Source organism: Pseudophryne corroboree, chromosome 6 (genome assembly GCF_028390025.1).
Source record: "Pseudophryne corroboree isolate aPseCor3 chromosome 6, aPseCor3.hap2, whole genome shotgun sequence".
Lineage (NCBI taxonomy): Eukaryota > Metazoa > Chordata > Amphibia > Anura > Myobatrachidae > Pseudophryne > Pseudophryne corroboree.
This window is the reverse complement of record NC_086449.1, coordinates 324,739,736-324,766,242: the sequence shown is the minus strand read 5'-3', so window position 1 is coordinate 324,766,242 and position 26,507 is coordinate 324,739,736. Positions and strand designations below refer to the sequence as shown.

At 47.7% G+C, this 26,507-nt stretch overlaps 1 protein-coding gene across 1 annotated transcript in view; it reads right to left on the bottom strand.

Annotated features, from left to right (window-relative positions):
- Positions 1–26,507, bottom strand: part of LOC134932166 (zinc finger protein 501-like) — an 81,637-nt gene that overhangs the window by 20,109 nt on the left and 35,021 nt on the right. The window contains exon 4 of the mRNA XM_063926328.1: positions 1,855–1,962. Coding sequence (XP_063782398.1) covers positions 1,855–1,962 — 108 coding nt within the window. The remainder of the gene's footprint in view (positions 1–1,854; positions 1,963–26,507) is intronic.

The window sequence follows — 26,507 nt, the reverse complement described above, 5'->3', positions numbered from 1 at the left end:
AGAGAGATTTAGGTCCAAACTGAAATTAAACTGAAGTGTAAAAATAAAACTAACAATTGTGGGCTACATGCAAAAGCAACCAGTATTTACCCTGCAAGGCGGATACTTCATCAGGAATGCTTCCTACCTGCTATACTCGAGGGTACTGACACTTTATGCAAATTAAACTAGGCTTAGCTTTCATAAATATGAGACTACTATTTTACACTGGGATTTTTCTGTAAATACAGATTTTTTTCCATGACCATCTAGACTACATTTTACTATTACTATAAATCTGAGGCTTATTGGGGGTCACACATTTTTTACATTATTGAATTACCTATGTAACAGCTTTTATGTTTGCTAGCAGGGCCCTCTCTGTCTGTCTTTTATTATTGTGTTTACAATTGCAAAGAGCAATAGAATATGCTTGTGCTATATAAATATGTTTTCTTAATGTTTATGTGATCTAAAATATATTGTTTGCCTAATGCTGCCCATACACCTAAAGTATTACTGCCAGTCTGGCTGGTTGGAAAGAAAATCTGGTAATGGATGGGAGTAAATGACAATTGACCACTTGCTCAGAAATGCCAGAAAACTAATAAAAACGGTCGTTCAGACAAATTGGTTAAATCAAATGGATTTAACCAATTTGTCCAAATGACGATTTTTGTCTGTTTTCCAGTGTTTGGGAGCAAATCGTTAGTTGGCTGGTTGGAATTTCATTCCAACCAGCCAAATCTTTAGGTGTATGGGCAGCTTAACAAGCAGAGTGATATAACTTCACATAGTATGGAGTCCGAGTCTAGTGCCATGTTCATGAAAATCTGAAGCTGTATTAGAATAATATTATAAAGACCAAGGGTAGGCAGGGCATGCTGGGATGTTAGTTCCATAGAGGCTGGAGTGCAACAGGTTGCTTACCTGCTGATATAGACCAATTTGCATTAAAGTGTTATGTGTACGATCTTCACTGGAAGCATGCATGAACTCGTATAGTAAATATTTTATAATAGGCCATAATGTAAAAAGGTAAATCAAACTTTCATTAATGAAAGGGTTAAAGCCCTGTTTAATCTAGTATTCACAAGATTAGAGCTTTGTTAAAAATAGCTGTTCCAGACGAGCCCTCACAGTACTTGTTATATTTTTAGAAAGATGCCTTAATATCCTAATCCAGTTATAACCAAACATCCTAATCCAAAACAGGACAAACTAAACGTAAGAAGTAAAATGTTGGCAGTAAGTACCAGAGTAAACAAAAGCCACAACTATCTGATCTGTGATTGTGCTTTAGTCTATAATGAGGTATTGTACTGTGACATTATTACAGTACATAACATTTTAGTGGACAAATTAGAATAAAAATACTGTAATGTTTGAGAGAGATTTACTTGCAGACCACTAGGAACACTGTTCCACTTTAGAACATAAATAAAAGAGTATTCCATATTTTAGTAAAGATGTACAGGACAATAAACCCTTCATATAGCTAGAGCATCATATTCCCTGGATATAATAAATAGGGAAGGTAAAGATGCAGAACATAATCTGACTGCAAGCTACAATCCAGATTTGCACAACAGATGGGAGAGTACAACTGCACAAGGCAGACTTTTGTCATGGGATATTTTAGTTGGAAAGGGTTTGTTATTTAATACAGACAGTCGGGATGCCGGCAGTCACATGACAGACAGCGGCATCTGAACACTGAAGGTCCCGACTGCGGATGGGATATTTTTACCCTCCCGCCTCCCCTACCCTAACCCACCGGGGGTGTCGGCTACAGTTAACCATCGGGGGTGGTGACTGCCGGCATCCCATATAATATAATATACACACACACGTATAGACAGATCACTTATTTACCTTTAGCAAAACACTGAGGATTCTTCGGTTGCATTTTTTGAACTCGCAAACAAGGTTTCTCCCCATGTTGAATTTTTGAGACAATCTTCGGCTTTCCATTAACATAACCTGAAAATGATAGCAGGCCATTTATTTTTATGTATTTAGCACTTTACTAATTGAGGATTCAATGTATTACAGAACCAAAGCACATTATGAGGTTGCATAAATTAACACCATTGTCCGCAGTGTTCCATTAAAAAGGACACTTCAGAGTGATCCCATCCTATATAAAACTATACACACGTGCTAGTCTTTTCAAACCTTAATTTGCCAGGTAGCTGGCTAGTGTGGACGCCATATAGCCTCATCCACCAAGTGTCTATCCAGCCACATCCCCCAATCTTCACTCCAATCTCAAGCTCCCAAGTGTTTCTCAAGCCCCCCCCCCCCCCATGTCTCTCCAGCCTCATGTTCCCCTGCGTCTTTAGAACTTCTTGCCCTCACCCTGTATCTCTTGTCTCTTCAGCCTCATGCCACCTCCCATCTCTCTCTCTCAAGCCCCATGCCAGCTCCCATCTCTCTCCAGCCTAATGCTCCCCCCACACATGTCTCTTCAGTCTTATGCCTGTTTCTCTTTAATCTGTCTCACCCTGCTGGAGGGATAGAGAGGGTCTGTGGGAAGGCCACAGAGGGTGTTGCGGTTGAATGGGCATTTGTCACCCCCACCTTCTACCTTTGCCCACTTCCTGCCTTTCACCTCTGTCCACCTGACTCCCTCAAGCCTGATAAAACAAAAGTAGATACTTATTAAACGTGTGAACAAATGAAACATAGCATCACAATAGCCCCACCATAGGCTCAGTTAAACCATAGGCTTACAAATGATCAATACTGCAGGTATGCTGGAAAATGTATTAGCATAAACCATCTGATGAAGCACGGAAACGCAGGACAAACAGCAAGCACTCCTCCACTTCCCTCAAAACTAGGAAACGGCTACATATAGCAGCAAACATTCATTGAAGTCAACAACGTATCAGACAAATAGATAGACAGATAGAAAGACATTTCTACTGGCATCCTAAATCTGTCAGCCAAAACCACTCATCAGTTCCGATTTGACAAACCGTGGGTTAGTAAATCAGAAATGATGATGATGATGATGATGATGATGATGAGTGGCTTTGGATGATTCAAAATGCCAATAAAAATATCCATCCATCCAATACACTGCCAACTACAACAACCGTTTGCCAATCCCAAAGATTGCACAATCAACAAAGCCACACTCCCAGAATCAGAAGAACGCCCCCTGCCCATCCCAGGCTTCATCCAGGTTTCCATCACATATATATGTATCAAAAACCATATGGACCATAAACACGGTATTGACAGTTTATTTTCCACATGGTTCCCGACACACACATATGTGATTAATACTGTAATACATTACATAATACCACTGCCATGCATGTCAAATATGTTTTTGATAAGTAATGTGACACATTTTTGTCTGTTTTTCAGTGTTTGGGAGCAAATGGTCAATTGTCATTTGCTCCCAACCATTACCATATTTTCGTTCCAACCAGCCAGATCGGACAATAAATCTTTAGGTGTATGGGCAGCTTAAAGCAAAGAACAATTTTTCTCCGGCAGGGTCCACAGGTTATCCACAGGATAACAATGGGATATGATGGAGCGACAGCGGATTGGCACCAAACGATCACAAGCTTTCAGTCCTCCCAGGATGTAACGGGCTCGTCCATATATCCCCGCCCACTGGATCAGGCAAATCAGTTTTTTGTTTGGTGCGGCAGGAGCCGGACCATGGTCAGAGGGCTGCTGTTCTTGGCAGCCCTAAGCTTTCTTATTTTATTTTTATAGTCTTCCTATGTTTTTGAGCGATCTTTCTTAACAGCATCTTATACGCATATTGGAAAGAGTCGCTCCAACAACTCTCCGCTGGGTCGCAACAACGCTTACCCATGCATACAGTGCTGTCTCGACGGGCGTCTGTGTCGGATATACTAGCAGGTCCAGCAGACGTTACCAGGCTGTGGCCGGAGCACGGGGAGAAGGTAAGGCATCAGTTCCACATAGTTGGGGAATGCACTGTATTGGGAGGAGACTACCAAACAGTAGCTGACGCGCCTCCACCACGGGTGCTCCAGCGCTAGGCCTTAGGGATCATAAGGCACCAGGATTAGTATGAGGCTGCGATCCCTAGGGTTGATGTCAGCGGTGGGGAGTTAGACGCTCTCCTGGTCGCCCCTCCCCCCAGTTCATGACCAGTTTCCGCGAGTCTCCCGCCATGAACTGTTAACTCACTTCCATCACAGACGCTACCACGAGGGGTCTCGGTCGCAGCATAGGCCGGTGTGTCTGTGTTCACTAAGCGCTTCCGCGAGAAGACTCGGTCGCAGTACAGGCGTCTGTATGACCGCTGTGTCTGTGTCCACTTAAGAGTTCCCGAAGCGGCAGTGTACACTAATAGCGTCTGGATCCACTCAGCGTTCGCTAACGTATTGATCGATCTTGGAAGTGAGGGGAGTCTCCCTGTATCACACTCTACTGAGTACGGGTTATACAGCACTAAATTTCTATCTACTTTTGTCAGTATGAATAGTTAAATTTAAGTGCCTATTGCATATGAGTCCGTGTACATTACTGTGGTGTTCTTCGCATTGCGTCTGAATACTTTAAGATCTGTATAAAACAGAATTCAGTAATATGTACTCCTACATACTTTAAAATGTGTTTGTAGTTGATTATGTGCTCATATGACTAATATATAACATGTGACTGACTGCTAGTGTGATTCCTAACTTTAATATATGTTTGTCAGTTGTTTCTTCTGGTCCGCAATGCTGGTGCATGGGTATGGTCAGATTGATATCACTTTAGAAGGTTAAAGTGATTACAGTCCCAAATTGTGTAGTACACTGTGAAAGTGCCGATTATTTATCATGTCTAAGAGTGGCAAAGGTGACGAGGGTACACTCACAGTAACACCAACACTCATATCATGTTTGTCTTGCAAAACTGCATTATCCTCTCAGGATCTGGTACAGGATGGTTTGTGTGTAAATTGTTTTGCGTTTCAGCAGATTACAAGGCAGATCCCTGTTCAACGTCAGGTACAGATAGATCCACCTTGGGCAATGTTTGCACAGACCTTGTCCAGTATAGTTGAACGGATAATTCCTACAGCTTGGCTATCAGGAATGAGGTACGCTAATAACCCATACATGCAGCTCCCTACTTACGGTATATCATTTCCCTCACCAGCTTCTCCTAAAAGACAAGCTGATAAACCAAGTGTAAGTAAACCGTCAACTTCACAGGCCACACAGGATGATTCATCGGACGATGAAAGCTCTATATACTCTACTTCGGCATACGAAGAACAAGTAGAAGGTCTCAGCTCAGTGGATATAGCTGAGCTAATTAGAGAAATAAAGGCCATTCTATCCTTAGGATTTAGCAGAGCCTGTGTTAAAAACCAAGGCACCTGAATTTAAACGCCCCAAAGCAGGTAAGACTGAGTTTCCAGGGTCAGACCAGCTTACGGAAATCATTGAAGAGGCTTGGGCTACACCCAGTAATAAATATAGAATTCACAAAAAATGGGATTCCAATTATCCTTTTCCAACTGGGGACTTTTTAAAATGGGAAATGGCTCCCAAAGTAGAAACACATGTCATTCGATTAGTGCGAAAATCTATATTGCCTTTGCCATCAACGTCATTGGATGATGTCACGGATAGGAGAGTGGATGGTTTTCTGAAAACCATATTTTCTCTGTCTGGGGTAGTCATCAGGCCAGCCATGGCTTCAGCTTGGATGGCAAAAGCAGTTGCTGCATGGATAGAGGTACTGGAAGACGGTCTTTCAGCACCTTCAAGGTAGCAAGAATCCTATATAGGCTCACATAAAACAGGCTGCAATATTCTTGGAAGAAGCAGCATTAGATATGGGCACTATCGCCTGCAGGGCATCAGCTTCCACAATAGCTGCTCGCAGAGCACTTTGGTTAAGTACATGGAAAGCAGATTCCGAATCTAAGAAGGTTCTGGAATCTTTGCCTTTTACTGGAAGCATTCTGTTTGGTAAAGAATTGACAGATATTCTGGAGTCAGAAGCAGACTCCAAAAAGGTAAAGTTTCCTTCCACATATAACCCCAAACGTAGGGGTCCCGCTTTTCGGCCCTTTGGGTCACAAGGAAAAGCAAAAGAAAAAGTGATCGTAAGCAGCCCCAATACAATAAATTTAATAAGGCGAAAAAGCAATGGGCTACCAGAACGCCAGCCTCAAAACCATAGACTAAGCCGTCAGTTTGATGGTGCGGGCCTCCTCCTGGGGGACCCCATGGTAGTGGGCCGACTTCTTCAGTTTGCACAGATATGGCAGCAGTCTACAACAGATGCCTGTGTGCAAGAAGTGGTATCTCTGGGTTATGTTCCCTTCAAGAAGCATCCTCCTCGAAGGTTCTTCTGCACCAGCCCATCTTGGGTAGAGACGAAGGCCAGGGCTTTGCAAGAAACAGTTCAGAAATTGCTTCAGTCAGGAGTAATTATTCCAGTACCCCCTGCACAAAGGGGAAAGGGGTTTTACTCCAACCTATTTTTGGTTCAGAAGCCAAATGGGTCATTCCGGCCAATTCTCAATCTCAAAATGCTGAACAAATACATTTGGGTACCTCTGTTTCACATGGAATGGTATATGGTATCCTTGGATATACAGGATGCTTACCTACATGTTCCTATAGCACTGTCCCATCAATGCTATCTCAGGTTAGCTATCCTCCAGCAGCATTTTCAGTTCCAGGCACTACCTTTTGGGTTAGCCATGGCACCCAGAATGTTTACCAAAATCATGGTGGTTATGGCAGTTTATCTTCGCAAGCAGGGGATAAGAATTTTTCCATACCTCGACGACCAGTTAATTCTAGCACAATCACAGGAAATGCTCCTGGACCATCTCCAACAGACAAATAACGTCTGCAGAGGCACGGATGGCTCATAAATTTGGCAAAATCGTCTCTAGTTCCGTCAAAGGATGACTCACTTGGGGTCTGTACTGGATTCAAGTCTGCAGAAAATAGGATTTTAATACCTACCGGTAAATCCTTTTCTCCTAGTCCGTAGAGGATGCTGGGGTCCACTTCAGTACCATGGGTATAGACGGTTCCGCAGGAGCCATGGGCACTTTAAGACTTTTCAAGGGTGTGAACTGGCTCCTCCCTCTATGCCCCTCCTCCAGACCTCAGTATAGGAACTGTGCCCAGGGAGATGGACATTTCGAGGAAAGGATTTACTTTTAATTTAACGGTGAGATTTATACCAACTCGCACCTCAACCATGCCGCACAACATGGCATTCAACATAACCCACGCCAACAGGCATGAACCATTTGCAGCAACATGCTGAAAATAATTGTAACACAACACTTGTGTAACTACAACAAAGTAACTACTGCAGGTAAAGTACGCACTGGGTCGGGTGCCCAGCATCCTCTACGGACTAGGAGAAAAGGATTTACCGGTAGGTATTAAAATCCTATTTTCTCATGCGTCCTAGCGGATGCTGGGGTCCACTTCAGTACCATGGGGTTATACCAAAGCTCTAGTACGGGCGGGAGAGTGCGGATGATCCTGCAGCACCGATTGACCAAACTTAAGGTCCTCATCGGCCAAGGTGTCAAACTTGTAGAACTTTGCAAACGTGTTTGTCCCTGACCAAGTAGCTGCTCGAGACCCCCGGGCAGCCGCCCAGGATGAGCCCACCTTTCTAGTAGAATGGGCATTTACCGACTTCGGCATCGGCAATCCTGCCGTGGAATGAGCATGCTAAATCGTACCTCTGATCCAATGCGCAATAGTCTGCTTAGAAGCAGGACACCCAATCTTGTTGGGAGCATACAGGACAAACAGAGCCTCTGTTTTCCTTATCCGAGCTGTTCTTGCGACATAAATTTTCAAAGCTCTGACCACATCAAGAAACTTTGACTCAGTGAAAGTGTCAGTAGCCACTGGCACCACAATAGGTTGGTTCATATGGAAAGACGAAACCACCTCTGGAAGAAAATGTTGGCGGGTTCTCAACTCTGCCCCATCTTCATGGAAGATCAGGTAAGGGCTCTTGTGAGACAAGGCCCCCAACTCAGACACCCGCCTTGCGGATGCCAAGGCCAAAAGCATCACCACTTTCCAAGTGAGAAACTTCAATTCTATCTCCTGTAAAGGTTCAAACCAATCCGATTGAAGGAACTGCAACACCACATTAAGGTCCCATGGTGCCCTTTCACGAACGTCTGAACTTCTGGAAGGGAGGCCAATTGTCTTTGAAAGAAAACTGAAAAGGACGAAATCTGGACCTTGATTGAACCCAATCTTAGGCCCGCATCCACACCAGCCTGCAGAAAATGGAGAAAACGTCCCAACTGAAACTCCTCCGTAGGAGCCTTCTTAGATTCACACCAAGACACATATTTTCTCCAAATACGGTGGTAATGTTTAGACGTTACTCCTTTCCTAGCCTGAATAAGAGTGGGGATGACTTATTTGGGAATATCCTTTTGGGCTAGGATCCGGCGCTCAACAGCCATGCCGTCAAACGTAGCCGCGGTAAGTCTCGATACACACACGGCCCCTGCTGCAGCAGGTCCGCGCGAGGAGGAAGAGGCCGAGGATCTTCTATAAGCAACTCCTGAAGATCTGGATACCAAGCCCTCCTTGGCCAGTCTGGGGCAATGAGGATTGCTCGAACCCTTGTTATTTTTATGATTTTGAGAACTTTTGGTATTAGTGGAAGTGGAGGGAAGACATATACCGACCGAAACACCCACTGGGTCACCAGTGCATCCACTGCTATTGCTTGAGGGTCTCTCGACCTGGAACAATATCTCTGAAGCTTCTTGTTGAGACGAGATGCCATCATGTCTACTTGAGGAACTCCCCAAAGACTTGTCACCTCTGTGAAGACTTCTTGGTGGAGGCCCCATTCTCCTGGATGGAAATCGTGTCTGCTGAGCAAGTCTGCTTCCCAGTTGTCCACACCAGGAATGAAAATTGCTGACAGAGCTCTTGCATGCCTTTCTGCCCAGAGGAGGATCTTTGTCACCTCTGCCATTGCCACTCTGCTTTTCGTTCCGCCTTGACGGTTTATGTACGCGACTGCTGTTACATTGTCCGACTGGATCTGCCCGGGTTGATCAAGAAGATGTACCGCTTGTAGAAGGCCGTTGTAAATGGCTCTCAATTCCAGAACGTTTATGTGAAGGCAGGTTTCCTGACTTGACCATTTTCCTTGGAAGCTTTTCCCCTGTGTGACTGCTCCCCAGCCTCGGAGACTTGCATCCATGGTTACTAGGACCCAGTCCTGAATCCCGAACCTGCGTCCCTCTAGTAGGTGAGAACTGTGTAGCCACCACAGGAGCGAAATTCTGGCTTTGGAGGACAAGATTATCTTCCGGTGCATGTGTAGGTGGGATGCGGACCACTTGTCCAACAGGTCCCACTGGAATACTCTGGCATGGAATCGGCCAAACTGTATGGCCTCGTAGGACGCCACCATTTTCCCCAACAACCGAATGCATTGATGTATTGACACTCTTGTTGGTTTCAAAATCTGTTTGACCATTCTCTGGATTGCCAGAGCCTTTTCTACTGGAAGAAATACTCTCTGTACTTCCGTGTCCAGTATCATCCCCAGAAAGGACAATCTTGTCGTTGGTTCCAATTGTGACTTCGGAAAATTCATGATCCAACTGTGTTGTTGGAGTACTGACAGGGAGAGTGCAATGTTCTGCACCCACCGTTCCCTGGATCTCGCTTTAATCAGGAGATCGTCCAGGTAAGGAATTATACTAACTCCTTGTTGTCGAAGGAGGACCATCATCTCTGCCATCACCTTTGTGAATACCCTCGGTGCCGTGGGGAGTCCGAACGGGCACGTCTGGAACTGGTAATGGCAATCCTGTACTGCGAATCTCAGATAAGCTTGGTGAGGAGGATAAATGGGAACATGCAAGTAAGCATCTTTTATGTCTACTGACACCATGAATTCCCCTTCCTCCAGACTGGAAATCACTGCCCTCAGAGATTCCATCTTGAACTTGAACCTTTTGAGGTAGAGATTCAGATTTTTCAGGTTTAAAAATGGTCTGACGAGCCGTCCGGCTTCGGAACTACGAAAAGGCTTGAATAAAAACCTTCTCCTTGCTGTGACAAGGATACCAGGACAATGACTTGATCCTGACATAATTTTTGAATTGCAGCCATTACTACTTCTCTGTCTGGAAGAGAAGCTGGGAAGGTCGATTTGAAAAATCGGCATGGGGGGGACGTCTTGAAACTCCAGTTTGTATCCATGGGACACTAATTTGTAACACCCATGGGTCTAGGTCAGATTGAAGCCAGATCTGATTGAAAAGTTTCAGACGTGCTCCCACCCGAGCGGACTCCCGCAAGGGAGCCCCAGCGTCATGCTGCAGATTTGGCAGAAGCAGGGGTTGATTTCTGCTCCTGCGATCCTGGAGACGCTGCGGATTTCTTTCCTCTTCCCCTTACTCTACCTACAAAGAAGTGGGAACCTTTGGCCTTTTTGTATTTGTTGGGCCGAAAGGACTGCATGTGAGAGTGCTGTGTCTTTTTTGCCGGTGCAGGAGCATAAGGCAAGAATGTTGCCTTATGCTCCCATCTTTACCTGTCCTCTGCCGGGAAAGGATAAGCAACCTGAATCCTTTTGGGAATCTGAAATTTCTTTTCAGGGTTTACCCAAACTCCCTCAAATAGAGTATTAAGCTCATGAGAAGGAAGGAAAGTTACATAAATTTTTCTTTCTTTATAAAAATAAGCTTTCTCCTGAGGCGTACAGGAGGGGATTCCGTAACTTCCAAAACGTCCTTTATAGCAACAATCATGTATCGAATGCTTTTTGCCAATTTAGGATCTATCCCCCTGGAATCACTATCGTCGACACAGGAATCAGAGTCCGTGTCGGTATCAGTATGTACTATTTGTGCAAGTGGTCTCTTATGTGACCCAGAGGGGTCGCCTGCGGATGAAAAAGCAGAACTATGAAAAATCACATCTTCCACTGATTTTCTCCAGCTCTCTGCATGAGACTCAGACTTATCTAATCTCTTACTGATATGATTCACACTATCACGTAATTCTTTCACCCATTCAGGCTCGTGGTGTGCCGGCAGCGCCACCACATTATAACTCTGTGTCCCTAAAATGGCTCCCTCAGGGGAAGAACTCCCTGCCTCAGACATGTCACACGTGCACAACCATACCACAGACACTCCGGGACTTATAGGGGACAGACCCACAGTAAAATCTGTCAGAAGGACACAGATAGGATTTGCCAGTTTACAACCCATTGCCAGTCATAAATTGTCTGTGAAACACAAAATGCCCACTGACATGCAGCGCTTTTATAATGATAATCACACTATAGCACCAAATTTCACTGTGCCCCCCCTGTTTTGCACCCTGACACTTGGTTCAGCAGTGGAGGAGGACCAGCGTTCTTCTCTGCAGCCTGGAAGGAGAGAAAATGGCGCTGAGCAGTGTGCTGGCTGACTGAGGAGGAAGCCCCGCCGCCGTAATGGCGCATTTCTCCTCAGCATTTAGGAGGTAATTTTTTATACTGGCGGGGGTAGGACTGTGCCTCAGCATCTTATGCCCCTTTATTTGCCAGTTTTACTAGGTTTCATGCTGCCCAGGGCGCCCCCCCCTCTGCGCCCTGCACCCTGCAGTGCCTGTATATGTGTGGGTAGCATGGCGCGCAGCGTTTACGCCCGCTGCGCGGTACCTTTTAGCCGTCACGATGTCTAAAGATTTCTTCTTACACTCACCTGTCTTCTGACTTCTGGCTCTGTAAGGGGGGTGACGGCGGGCTGTGGGAGTGAGCACATAGCCGCAGCTAGCGTTCAGTTCCCTTCAGGAGCTAATGGTGTCCTGTCAGCCAGAAGCAGAGCCATGAAACTATTCAGGAAGTTGGTTCCTACTTCTGCCCCCTAAGTCCCACGAAGCAGGGATACTGTTGCCAGCAGTTCTCCCTGAAAATAAAAAACCGAACATAAGTCTTTTCAGAGAAACTCAGTAGAGCGCCCCTGGAGTGCATCCAGTCTGCCTGGGCACATTTTCTAAACTGAGGTCTGGAGGAGGGGCATAGAGGGAGGAGACAGTTTACACCCTTGAAAAGTCTTAAAGTGCCCATAGCTCCTGAGGAACAGTCTATACCCATGGTACTGAAGTGGACCCCAGCATCCTCTAGGACGTATGAGAAAATATTTTTACCTCGGGACAAGATAGCCATGGTACAGTCAAGGACTCAGGAGTTGTTACACAGTCAAACAATATCAATCCACGCAGAGATGCGACTGATGGGTTTGATGGTGTCAACATTCGACATGGTGAAGAATGCACAATTCTACTCAAGACCTCTGCAGCGTCTGATTCTGGCCAGATGGAATAGAATACATCAGACAATAAATAAACAGACTATGGTACTTTCACAGAAGGTAAGAAAGTCATTAGCCTGGTGGCTACAAACATCCCATCTAAACAAAGGGAGAATCTTTTGGATATCAGATGGGAGATCCTGACAACAGATGCCAGTCTTCAGGGCTGGGGAGCAGTGTCCGGAAGATTATGGTTCCAGGGACAATGGACCACAGAAGAAAGTTGCCTGCCAATAAATCTGTTAGAACTTCGGGCCATATACATGGCACTGATTCAGGCAAAAGACACTCTTCAAGGAAGACCAGTTCAGATCCGCTCGGACAATGTAACGGCGGTAGCGTACCTCAACCATCAGGGAGGAACAAGCAGTCAAACAGCAATGAAGGAGGTAAGTCACATATTAAAATGGGCAGAACTCCATCTTCCAGCACTGTCTGCAGTATTCGTTCCGGGAGTCCTAAACTGGGAAGCAGACTTTCTCAGTCCACACGCCATTCAAGCAAGTGAATGGGCTCTACATCCAGAAGTCTTTCAGACTCTAGTAGACAAGTGGGGTTCGCCAGAGATAGATCTCATGGTTTCCCATCTGAACAACAAAGTACCCGTGTATGGGTCAAGAACAAAGGATCCTGGAGCGATCATTGTGGACGCCCCGTCAGTGAAATGGGATTTTCATCTGGCGTATTTGTTTCCTCCGATCATCCTGCTACCCAGGGTGGTGAGGAAGATAATAAGAATTTACTCACCGGTAATTCTATTTCTCGTAGTCCGTAGTGGATGCTGGGAACTCCGTAAGGACCATGGGGAATAGACGGGCTACGCAGGAGACTGGGCACTCTAAAAGAAAGATTAGGTACTATCTGGTGTGCACTGGCTCCTCCCTCTATGCCCCTCCTCCAGACCTCAGTTAAGGAAACTGTGCCCGGAAGAGCTGACACAACAAGGAAAGGATTTGGAATCCAGGGTAAGACTCATACCAGCCACACCAATCACACTGTACAACTTGTGATAACCATACCCAGTTAACAGTATGAACAACAACTGAGCCTCAGTAACAGATGGCTCATAACAATAACCCTTTAGTTAAGCAATAACTATATACATGTATTGCAAAGAGTCCGCACTTGGGACGGGCGCCCAGCATCCACTACGGACTACGAGAAATAGAATTACCGGTGAGTAAATTCTTATTTTCTCTGACGTCCTAGTGGATGCTGGGAACTCCGTAAGGACCATGGGGATTATACCAATGCTCCCAAACGGGCGGGAGAGTGCGGATGACTCTGCAGCACCGAATGAGCAAAGGCAAGGTCCTCCTCAGCCAGGGTATCAAACTTGTAGAACTTAGCAAATGTGTTTGAACCCGACCAAGTAGCAGCTCGGCAAAGCTGTAAAGCCGAGACCCCTCGGGCAGCCGCCCAAGAAGAGCCCACCTTCCTTGTGGAATGGGCTTTTGCTGATTTAGGATGCGGTAACCCTGCCGCAGAATGAGCTTGCTGAATCGTGTTACAGATCCAGCGTGCAATAGTTTGCTTTGAAGCCGGAGCACCCAGTTTGTTGGGTGCATGCAGGATAAACAGCGAGTCAGTTTTCCTGACTCCAGCCGTCCTGGCTACATAGATTTTCAAAGCCCTGACTACATCAAGTAACCTTGAGTCCTCCAAGTCCAGAGTAGCCGCAGGCACCACAATAGGATGGTTCAAATGAAACGCTGATACCACCTTAGGGAGAAATTGGGGACGAGTCCTCAACTCTGCCCTGTCCATATGGAAGATCAGATACGGGCTTTTACATGACAAAGCCGCCAATTCTGACACACGCCTAGCTGAAGCCAAGGCCAACAGCATGACCACCTTCCACGCGAGATACTTTAGCTCCACGGTCTTAAGTGGCTCAAACCAGTGTGATTTCAGGAAATCCAACACAACGGTAAGATCCCAAGGTGCCACTGGAGGCACAAAAGGGGGCTGAATATGCAGCACTCCCTTAACAAACGTCTGAACTTCAGGCAGTGAAGCCAGTTCTTTTTGAAAGAAAATAGATAGGGCCGAAATCTGGACCTTTTTGGATCCTAATTTTAGGCCCATAGTCAATCCTGACTGTAGGAAGTGCAGGAATCGACCCAGCTGGAATTCCTCTGTAGGGGCCTTCCTGGCCTCACACCAAGCAACATATTTTCGCCATATACGGTGATAATGTTTTGCTGTCACGTCTTTCCTAGCCTTTATCAGCGTAGGAATAACTTCATCCGGAATGCCCTTTTCCGCTAGGATCCGGCGTTCAACCGCCATGCCGTCAAACGCAGCCGCGGTAAGTCTTGGAACAGACAGGGCCCCTGCTGTAACAGGTCCTGTCTGAGAGGCAGAGGCCATGGGTCCTCTGAGATCATTTCTTGTAGTTCTGGGTACCAAGTTCTTCTTGGCCAATCCGGAACGATGAGTATAGTTCTTACTCCTCTCTTTCTTACTATCCTCAGTACCTTGGGTATGAGAGGAAGAGGAGGGAACACACAAACCGACTGGTACACCCACGGTGTCACTAGTGCGTCCACAGCTATCGCCTGAGGGTCCCGTGACCTGGCGCAATAATTTTTTAGCTTTTTGTTGAGGCGGGACGCCATCATGTCCACCTGTGGCAGTTCCCAACGATTTACAATCTGTGTGAAGACTTCTTGATGAAGTCCCCACTCTCCCGGGTGTAGGTCGTGCCTGCTGAGGAAGTCTGCTTCCCAGTTGTCCACTCCCGGAATGAACACTGCTGACAGTGCTAGCACGTGATTCTCCGCCCATCGAAGAATCCTTGTGGCTTCTGCCATTGCCATCCTGCTTCTTGTGCCGCCCTGGCGGTTTACATGGGCGACCGCCGTGATGTTGTCTGACTGAATCAGTACAGATTGGTTTTGAAGCAGGGGCTTTGCTTGACTCAGGGCGTTGTAGATGGCCCTTGGTTCCAATATATTTATGTGTAGAGAAGTCTCCAGACTTGACCACTGTCCCTGGAAGTTTCTTCCCTGAGTGACTGCTCCCCATCCTCGGAGGCTTGCATCTGTGGTCACCAGGATCCAGTCCTGTATGCCGAACCTGCGTCCCTCGAGAAGATGAGCACTCTGCAGCCACCACAGCAGAGACACCCTGGCCCTTGGGGACAGGGTGATCAACCGATGCATCTGAAGATGCGATCCGGACCATTTGTCCAACAGATCCCACTGAAAGATCCTTGCATGGAACCTGCCGAAGGGAATTGCTTCGTAAGAAGCCACCATCTTTCCCAGGACTCGCGTGCAGTGATGCACCGACACCTGTTTTGGTTTCAGGAGGTCCCTGACCAGAGATGACAATTCCTGGGCCTTCTCCTCCGGGAGAAACACCCTCTTCTGTTCTGTGTCCAGAATCATTCCCAGGAAAAGCAGACGCGTCGTAGGGATCAGCTGCGACTTTGGGATATTCAGAATCCAGCCGTGCTGTTGCAACACTTCCTGAGAGAGTGCTACGCTGACCAACAACTGCTCTTTGGACCTCGCCTTTATGAGGAGATCGTCCAAGTACGGGATAATTATAACTCCCTTTCTTCGAAGGAGTATCATCATTTCGGCCATTACCTTGGTAAATATTCTCGGAGCCGTGGAGAGACCAAACGGCAACGTCTGGAATTGGTAATGACAGTCCTGTACCACAAATCTGAGGTACTCCTGGTGAGGTGGGTAAATGGGGACATGCAAGTAAGCATCCTTGATGTCCAGCGACACCATAAAATCCCCCTCTTCCAGGCTTGCAATAACCGCCCTGAGCGATTCCATTTTGAACTTGAACTACTTTATATAAGTGTTCAAGGATTTTAAATTCAGGATGGGTCTCACCGAACCGTCCGGTTTCGGTACCACAAACATTGTGGAATAGTAACCCCTGCCCTGTTGAAGGAGGGGGACCTTGATTATCACCTGCTGGAGGTACAGCTTGTGAATTGCCGCCAGTACTACCTCCCTTTCCCTGGGAGCAGCTGGCAAGGCTGATTTGAGGTAACTGCGAGGGGGAGTCGCCTCGAACTCCAGCTTGTATCCCTGAGATACAATTTGTACAACCCATAGATCCACTTGTGAGCGAACCCACTGGTTGCTGAAGTTTCGGAGACGCGCCCCCACCGCACCTGGCTCCGCCTGTGGAGCCCCAACGTCATGCGGTGGACTTAGTGGAAGCAGGGGAGGATTTTTGTTCCTGGGAACTGGCTGCCTGGTGCAGCTTCCTTCCTCTACCCTTGCCTCTGGCCAGAAAGGATGCTCCTCTGACCCGCTTGCCTTTCTGAGGCCGAAAGGACTGCATTTGATAATACGGTGCTTTCTTAGGCTGTGAGGGAACCTGAGGCAAAAAAGTCGACTTCCCAGCAGTTGCTGTGGATACGAGGTCCGAGAGACCGTCCCCAAATAGTTCCTCACCCTTATAAGGCAAAACCTCCATGTGTTTTTTAGAATCTGCATCACCTGTCCACTGCCGAGTCCATAATACTCTCCTGGCAGAAATGGACATTGCATTAATTCTAGATGCCAGCAGGCAAATGTCCCTCTGTGCATCCCGCATATATAAGACGACGTCTTTTATATGTTCAATGGTTAGCAAAATAGTATCCCTGTCGAGGGAATCAATGTTGTCTGACAGGGTATCAGTCCATGCTGCTGCAGCACTACACATCCAGGCTGAAGCAATAGCAGGTCTCAGTAGAGTACCAGAGTGTGTATACACAGACTTCAGGATAGCTTCCTGCTTTCTATCCGCAGGATCCTTTAGGGCGGCCGTATCCTGAGACGGCAGTACCATCCTTTTAGATAAGCGTGTTAGCGCCTAGTCCACCCTAGGGGATGTTTCCCAACGTAACCTATCCGTTGGCGGGAAAGGGTACGCCACCAGTAACCTCTTAGAAATCACTAGTTTCTTATCAGGGGAACTCCACGCTTCTTCACACAAATCATTTAATTCATCAGATGGGGGAAAAGTCACTGGCTGCTTTTTCTCCCCAAACATAATACACCTTTTGGTGGTAACCGGGTTAATATCAGAAATGTGCAATACATCTTTCATTGCAGTAATCATGCATCGGATGGCTTTTGTAGACTGTACATTTGTCTCATCCTCATCCACACTGGAGTCAGACTCCGTGTCGACATCTGTGTCTACTATCAGAGCTAGCGGGCGTTTATGAGCCCCTGACGGCTTCTGAGTCGCCTGGGCAGGCGCGGGCTGAGACCCCGGCTGTCCCAAGGCTGCTGCGTCATCAAACCTTTTATGTAAGGAGTTGACACTGTCAGTTAAGACCTTCCACATATCCATCCAATCAGGTGTCGGCCCCGTCGGGGGCGAAACCACATGTATCTGCCCCTGCTCCGCCTCCACGCAACCCTCCTCATCAAACATGTCGACACAGCCGTACCGACACACCGCACACACACAGGGTATGCTCAGACTGAGGACAGGACCCCACAAAGTCCTTCGGGGAGACAGAGAGAGAGTATGCCAGCACACACCACTATATAACACAGGGATTTACACTGCTAATAAGTGATTTTCCCAATAGCTGCTTGTTTTTATCGATTTGCGCCTAAATTTATGTGCCCCCCTCTCTTTTTAACCCGTCTTGTACCTGGATACTGCAGGGGAGAGCCTGGGGAGCGTGCTTCCAGCAGAGCTGTGAAGGGAAAATGGCGCTGGTGTGCTGAGGAAGGCCCCGCCCCCTCAGCGGCGGGCTTCTGTCCCGCGTTTTCTTTAACTTAATGGCGGGGGGTTTTACACATATACAGTTAGCTGACTGTATTATGTGTATATTTAGCCAAAAGGTAATATAATTGCTGCCCAGGGCGCCCCCCCCCAGCGCCCTGCACCCTACAGTGACGGAGTGTGTGTTGTGCTGTGGGAGCAATGGCGCACAGCTGCAGTGCTGTGCGCTACCTTAATGAAGACCGGAGTCTTCTGCCGCCGATTTCATCTCCTTCTTCTGTCTTCTGGCTCTGCAAGGGGGATGGCGGCGCGGCTCCGGGAATGAACGATCGAGGTCAGGCCCTGTGTTCGAACCCTCTGGAGCTAATGGTGTCCAGTAGCCTAAGAAGCACAAGCTAGCTGCACGCAGGTAGGTTTGCTTCTCTCCCCTCAGTCCCACGTAGCAGTGAGTCTGTTGCCAGCAGATCTCACTGAAAATAAAAAACCTAACAAATACTTTCTTTCTAGCAAGCTCAGGAGAGCCCACTAGGAGCACCCAGCTCTGGCCGGGCACAGATTCTAACTGAGGTCTGGAGGAGGGGCATAGAGGGAGGAGCCAGTGCACACCAGATAGTACCTAATCTTTCTTTTAGAGTGCCCAGTCTCCTGCGGAGCCCGTCTATTCCCCATGGTCCTTACGGAGTTCCCAGCATCCACTAGGACGTCAGAGAAAATAGGATTTTAATACCCATCGGTAAATCCTTTTCTCCTAGTCCGTAAAGGATGCTGGGGACTTCAAAAGGACCATGGGGTATAGATGGATCCGCAGGAGACATGGGCACACTAAAAAGACTTTTACTGGGTGTGAACTGGCTCCTCCCCCTATGCCCCTCCCCCAGACCTCAGTTATAGGAACTGTGCCCAGGAGAGACAGACATTTTGAGGAAAGGATTTTTGTTAACTAAGGGCGAGAACCATACCAGCCCACACCACAAACACACCGTACAACTGGAGCAACAGGAAACCAGATAACAGTATGACTAACAACAGCAACAAGCTGAATACAACTGATACACAAACCTCGTGTAATCGAAAATAACCAGTATCAAAACAACTGCAAGGAACAGTCCGCACTGGGATGGGCGCCCAGCATCCTCTACGGACTAGGAGAAAAGGATTTACCGGTAGGTATTAAAATCCTATTTTCTCTTACATCCTAGAGGATGCTGGGGACTCCAAAAGGACCATGGGGTCTATACCAAAGCTTCAGACCGGGCGGGAGAGTGCGGACGACTCTGCAGCACCGATTGAGCAAACATAAGGTCCTCATCAGCCAGGGTATCAAACTTGTAGAATCTAGCAAAAGTGTTTGAACCCGACCATGTAGCTGCTCGGCAAAGTTGAAGCGCCGAGACCCCTCGGGCAGCCGCCCAAGATGAGCCCACCTTCCTGGTAGAATGGGCCTTTACTGACTTCGGCAACGGTAGCCCAGCCGAAGAATGAGTGTGCTGAATCGTATTACAAATCCAGCGTGCAATAGTCTGCTTAGAAGCAGGATTACCAATCTTGTTGGAAGCATACAGAACAAACAGAGCCTCTGTTTTTCTAGTAAGAGCCGTTCTGGCGACATAAATCTTCAAGGCTCTTACAACATCAAGAGATTTTGGGACTGCCACAGCATCCGTAGCCACAGGTACCACAATAGGTTGATTTATGTGAAACGAAGAAACCACCTTCGGCAGAAATTGTTGACGAGTCCTCAATTCCGCTCTATCCACATGAAAAATCAAATATGGGCTCTTGTGAGACAAAGCCGCCAACTCGGACACTCGTCTGGCTGACGCCAAAGCCAAAAGCATGACCACTTTCCAAGTGAGAAACTTCAACTCAACCTTACGCAAAGGTTCAAACCAGTGAGACATAAGAAACTGCAACACCACTTCAAGATCCCACGGTGCCACGGGTGGCACAAATGGAGGATGGATATGCAGCACTCCCTTCACAAAAGTCTGACCCTCAGGAAGGACGGCCAATTCTTTTTGAAAGAAGATAGATAAAGCCGAAATCTGCACTTTGATGGAACCCAATTTCAGGCCTGCATCCACGCCTGCCTGTAAAAAAATGGAGGAAACGACCCAAGTGAAACTCCTCCGCAGGCGCTGCTTTGGTTTCACACCACTGTGATAATGTTTCGCCGTGACCTCCTTCCTAGCCTGAAGGAGAGTGGGGATGACCTCCCCGGGAATACCCTTCCGGGCTAGGATCTGGCGTTCAACTTCCACGGCGTCAAACGCAGCCGCGGTAAGTCCAGGAACACGCAGGGCCCCTGCAGTAACAGGTCCTCTCTTAGAGGAAGTGGCCAGGGATCTTCCACTAGTAATTCCTGAAGATTCGGATACCAGGCCCTCCGAGGCCAATCTGGAGCGACGAGTATAGCCTGAACCCTTGTTCGTCTTATGATCCTCAACACCCTTGGAATGAGAGGAAGCGGAGGGAACACATACACAGATTGAAACACCCACGGAGTTATCAGGGCATCCACCGCACAGGCTTGGGGGGTCCCTCGACCTGGAACAATACTTCAGAAGCTTCTTGTTGAGGCGAGACGCCATCATGTCTATCAGAGGAATTCCCCAACGGCTTGTCACTTCTGCAAATACCTATTGATGAAGAGCCCACTCTCCTGGATGGAGATTGTGTCTGCTGAGGAAGTCTGCTTCCCAGTTGTCCACGCCCGGGAGGAAGACTGCTGACAGAGCGCTCACGTGCTGTTCCGCCCAGCGGAGAATTTTATGGCTTCCGCCATTGCCGCTCTGCTCCTTGTTCCGCCTTGGCAGTTTACGTACGCCACCGCTGTTATGTTGTCCGACTGGATCAGGACAGGGAAACCCTGAAGAAGGGTCTTCGCTTGCAGGAGGCTGTTGTAAATGGCTCTTAACTCGAGAATATTTATGTGGAGACAAGATTCCTGGCTTGACCATTTTCCCTGGAAACTTCTTCCTTGCGTGACTGCGCCCCAGCCTCGGAGACTTGCATCTGTGGTCAGCAGGACCCAGTCCTGGATTCCGAATCGGCGTCCCTCTAGAAGGTGAGAGCCTTGCAGCCACCACAGGAGAGCAATCCTGGACCTGGAAGATAGACTTATTTTCCGGTGCATGTGCAGGCGAGACCCGGACCATTTGTTCAGCAAATCCCACTGAAACACCCGAGTATGAAACCTGCCAAACGGAATGGCTTCGTAAGCCGCAACCATCTTCCCTAGCACTCGAGTGCATTGATGAATTGACACTCTTACCGGTCTCAGAAGCTCCTTGACCATGGTCTGTATTTCCAGAGCTTTTTCCTCCAGAAGAAACACTCTCTGTAGCTCCGTGTCTAGGATCATGCCCAGGAAGGGCAGCCGAGTTGTCGGGATCAACTGAGACTTTGGCAGATTTAGAATCCAACCGTGATGTCGTAGCACCGACAGGGAGAGTTCCACGTTTCTTAGCAACTGTTCTCTTGATCTCGCCTTTATCAGGAGATCGTCCAAGTATGGGATAATTGTGACCCTTGCTTGTACCATCATTTCCGCCATAACCTTGGTGAAACCCTCGGGGCCGTGGAAAGCCCAAACGGCAACGTCTGAAATTGGTAATGACAATCCTGTACCGCAAATCTCAGGAAGGCCTGATGAGGAGGATATATCGGGACGTGTAAGTAGGCATCCTTTTTGTCGACTGACGCCATAAAATCCCCCCTTTCTAAGCTGGAGATCACAGCTCGAAGAGATTCCATCTTGAACTTGAAAATTTTCAAGTATGGATTGAGGGATTTTAGGTTCAGAATCGGTCTGACCGAGCCATCCAGCTTCGGCACGACAAAGAGGCTCGAATAGAACCCTTCCCCCCGTTGGGACGGGGGAACCGGCACCACGACCCTCTGTTGACACAGCTTTTGTATCGCAGCATTTACTACAGCTCTTTCTGGAAGAAAAACTGGAAGGGCCGACTTGAAAAAGCGGTGGGGGGGCATCTCCTGAAACTCCAGTTTGTACCCTTGGGACACTATGTCTAAAACCCAAGGATCCAGGGCCGATTGAAACCAGACCTGACTGAAGACTCGGAGACGGCACCCCACCGGCACGGACTCCCACAGGGGAGGCCCAGCGTCATGCGGTGGGCTTGGTAGAGGCGGGGGAGGACTTTTGGTCCTGGGCGCCTGACACTGCAGGCGACCTCTTTCCCCTTCCTCTACCCTTTGAAGCGACGAAGGACGAACCCCTACCTCTTTTGTATTTATTAGGCCAAAAGGACTGCATCTGCTGATGGGGCACCTTTTTCTGTTGTGTGGGAACATAAGGAAGAAAAGATGACTTACCCGCAGTAGCGGTAGACACCAGGTCAGCAAGGCCGTCACCAAACAAGACACTACCTTTAAAGGAGAGAGCTTCCATATTTTTCTTGGAGTCGGCATCAGCATTCCATTGAGGAGTCCGCAGCGCCCTCCTGGCCGAGACCACCATGGCATTGGCTCTTAATCCCAAGAGGCCAACATCCCTCGCCGCATCCTTTAGGTAATCAGCAGCGTCCTTGATATAACCCAGAGTCAAAAGAATGTTATCCTTGACAAGGGTATCCATATCAGAAGCCAAATTGTCAGCCCATTTAGCAAGAGCACTACTCCCCCATACCGACGCCACAGCAGGTCTGAGCAATGCACCAGTATTAACGAAAATGGCCTTCAATGTCGTCTCCAGCTTGCGATCCGCCGGATCCTTGAGAGCAGCCGTGTCAGGAGACGGCAGCGCCACCTTCTTGGACAATCGGGATAGAGCCTTGTCGACATTGGGAGACGACTTCCATTTCTCCCTATCATCAGAGGGAAAAGGATATGCCATAAATATTCTCTTTGGAATCTGCCACCTCTTGTCCGGCGACTCCCAAGCCTTTTCACAAAGAGCATTCATTTCATGAGAGGGGGGAAACATCACCTCAGGCTTTTTCCCTTTAAATAAGCAAACCCTTGTGTCTGGAACAGCAGGTTCCTCAGAGATATGTAAAACATCTTTAATAGCCACAATCATGTACTGCTCCTAACTACCCTTGGGTATAAGGTAGCCTCATTGAAATCGACATCGGAATCAGAGTCCGTGTCGGCATCTGTATCTACCATCTGGGTAAATGAACGTTTCTGTGACCCCGAGGGGGTCTGTACCTGAGACAAAGTGCCCTCCATGGATTTCCTCCATGTTTGTGTCTGAGAATCCGATTTATCCAGCCTCTTAGACAAATAAAGCCACATTTGCATTTAGTGTACTCAACATAGTCTCCCAATCAGCAGTCAGCTGTGCCGACAGAGTCATTCCCAAATCCTTTTCTGCGCCCCCAGTAACTTCCCCCGGGGAGGAACACTCAGCCTCAGACATGTCGACACGTAGTACCGACACACCCACACTCCCAAACAAGGGGACAGACCCACAGGGAAGCCTACAGAGAGAAACACAGAGGGAGTATGCCAGCTCACACCCCAGCGCCCATATACTACAAAACAATAATATAATATATGTGGTTAGCGCTGTCATTAACAGTAAAAAAGCACCAAATTGTATGTGCGCTACCCCACCCTATTTTGCTCCCTTGTTACTTTGAAGGAGCTTGGAGGACCGGGCCAGCATCTCTGCAGCGGCTGTGAAGAGAGAGAAAATGGCGCTGGTGAGCTGTGCGGCTAAGCCCCGCCCCTTCCCGGCACGCTGTAGTCACGCTAAAATTTGAAATATTTATACTGGCGGGGGTACGGTATACGGTGCCCGGGCACCGAATATGCTCTTTGCCAGTCAGATTGATCCCAGTAACTGCTGCCCAGGGCGCCCCCCCCAGCGCCCTGCAAGTGCCGTTGGTGATGTGTGTGGGAGCATGGAGCGCATCGCTACCGCTGCGCTGTACCTCCGTTACTAAAATCTTCTGCCGTCTGATGTCTTCTGTTCTTCTAATACTCACCCAGCTTCTTTCTTCTGGCTTCTGTGAGGGGGGTGACGGCGTGGCTCCGGGAACAAGCAGCTAGGCGAACCAAGTGATCGAAGAAGGAGGTCTGACTTCTCTCCCCTCAGTCCCACGATGCAGGGAGCCTGTAGCCAGCAGGTCTCCCTGAAAATAAAAAAGCCTAACATAAGTCTTTTCCAGAGAAACTCAGTAGAGCTCCCCTAGTGTGTGTCCAGTCACTCCTGGGCACAGAGTCTAACTGAGGTCTGGGGGAGGGGCATAGAGGGAGGAGCCAGTGCACACCCAGTAAAAGTCTTTTTAGTGTGCCCATGTCTCCTGCGGATCCGTCTATACCCCATGGTACTTTTGGAGTCCCCAGCATCCTCTTGGCCCAGAAGGCATTGGTACACAGATCTGCAGAGAATATCGATGGATGCTCCACTTCTGCTCCCTCAACGTCCAGATCTACTAATGCAGGGTCCTTGTTACCACAGGCATCTGGATCGACTATCGTTGACGGCGTGGCTCTTGAAACCTCTATCCTGAAGTCAAGAGGATTCTCACAACAGGTAGTCTAAATTCCACCTTAATGAAGAAATTGTAGTCCCGGCTTTTCAGGTATCGGGACTTTCTGCCAGAGATGCGTCGCTGGACGTAGTCCGGGAATTAAGGATCTACGTGGATCGTACCAGTGCCATCAGAAAAACAGATTCTCTCTTCATTCTCTACGGATTTCACAAGAGAGGATGGCCTGCTACTAAATAGACGCTGGCAAGATGGCTTCAAATGACGATTTCAGAAGCATATTCTCGAGCTGATCTCCCTGTTCTGGATGTCTCTGCTGACTCTACTCGTAAGGTAGGTCCCTTCATGGGCAGCACAAAATGGTGCTTCAGCAGAACAGATATGTAAGGCAGACACATGGTCTTCCATTAACACATTCATTAGACATTATTCCTTGGATACTTTTGCCTCTCATGACGCTGAATTCGGGTGAAAGGTTCTCCTGTCTAATCAGGAGCGTCCCCACCACTAAATTGCTTTGGGAAATCCCATTGTTATCCTGTGGATAACCTGTGGACCCTGCCAGAGAAATATACGTTATGGTAAGAACTTACCGTTGATAACGGTATTTCTCTTATGTCCACAGGTTCCACAGGGATCCCACCCTGACGCACCTGATTTGAGGATCCTTCTACTCACTAAACCTCTTCCTTCTTGTACGGAAGGGTGTGCATGTGTGTTCTTCTCGCCTGATTAGGGCTCTACATGATGCTCCTGCCTAAATGCTTTGGAATACAACGGATATGCCTGAGTCAGTGGGCGGGGATATATGGACGAGGCAGTTGCATCCTGGGAGGACTGAAAGCTTGTGATCTTTTGGTGCCAATCCGCTGTCGCTCCATCATATCCCATTGTTATCCTGTGGACTTGGGAGAAACACCGTTATCAACGGTAAGTTCTTATCATAACGGTTTTTTTTTTGGTCTTTTTAAAGAAAAAGAAATAAGGATATTATCATTTTAATCTACAATGATGTGAGTACACCACAGAAGAAAACATACCTTTCTCTCCTTTTCTATGGCGCATGGGAGGAAGCCAAAGCATCTGGAGCAAATGTGGAAAGAAAAGAACTCCATGCAGGTAGTACCCCCTTGGTTTCCACAATCCTTATCCACCCAGTTTTATTGAACCTCCCCACCCCCCCCAAAAAAAGCTCTTGGCTCACCCGCTAAATGTGAAAGAGAAAGAGAATTTCAACAAATCACAGGGCTTTGCTTCCTCCTCTTATTATTATTTATTATCCTTTATTTATATGGCGCCACAAGGGATCTGCAGCGCCCATTACACAGTACATAATCAAATGAGCAAACAAGAAAACAGCACTTACAGTTCATGACAATATAGGTCAGGTATAGAAAACCAGGGCTTAGGTGCCATCAAAGGGAGTAAGGAGTACAAGATTGTAAGTAAGAAAAGGAAAGGCACATGAGGAAAGATGTACCTGCTCTTGCGAGCTTGTAATCTAAAAGGTGAGGTGTTAACAGACCGGGGTGACACAGAAGGGGTAGACAGTGAGCATGGACAAGAGGGTTAGGAGGAGAGTTGGCTGGGTTTGGTGAAGAAGTGGGTCTTGAGAGCCCATTTAAAGTTTCGTAGAGAGGTGGAGAGTCGGATGGGGAGAGGTAGAGCATTCCAGAGATAGGGAGCAGCACGTGCAAAATCTTGTAGGTAGGAGTGGGAGGAGGTAATCAGTTGGCAGGAGAGACGCGTGCATTAGCAGAGCGAAGAGGATAGGTGGGAATTTAAAGAGAGATAAGGTCAGAGATGTAAGAGGGAGAAGAGTGGGTGAGGGCTTTGTAGGTGAGAAGCTTGAATTGGATTCTGAATGGGAAGGGTAGCCAGTAAAGGTCCTGCAAGAGAGGGGATGTGGATGTAGTACGTTTGGTGAGGAAGATGAGATGAGCAGCAGCATTGAGGATAGATTGTAGTGGAGAGAGGCATTTTTGAAGGAGGCCAGATAGGAGGAGATTGCAGTAGTCCAATCTGGAGAT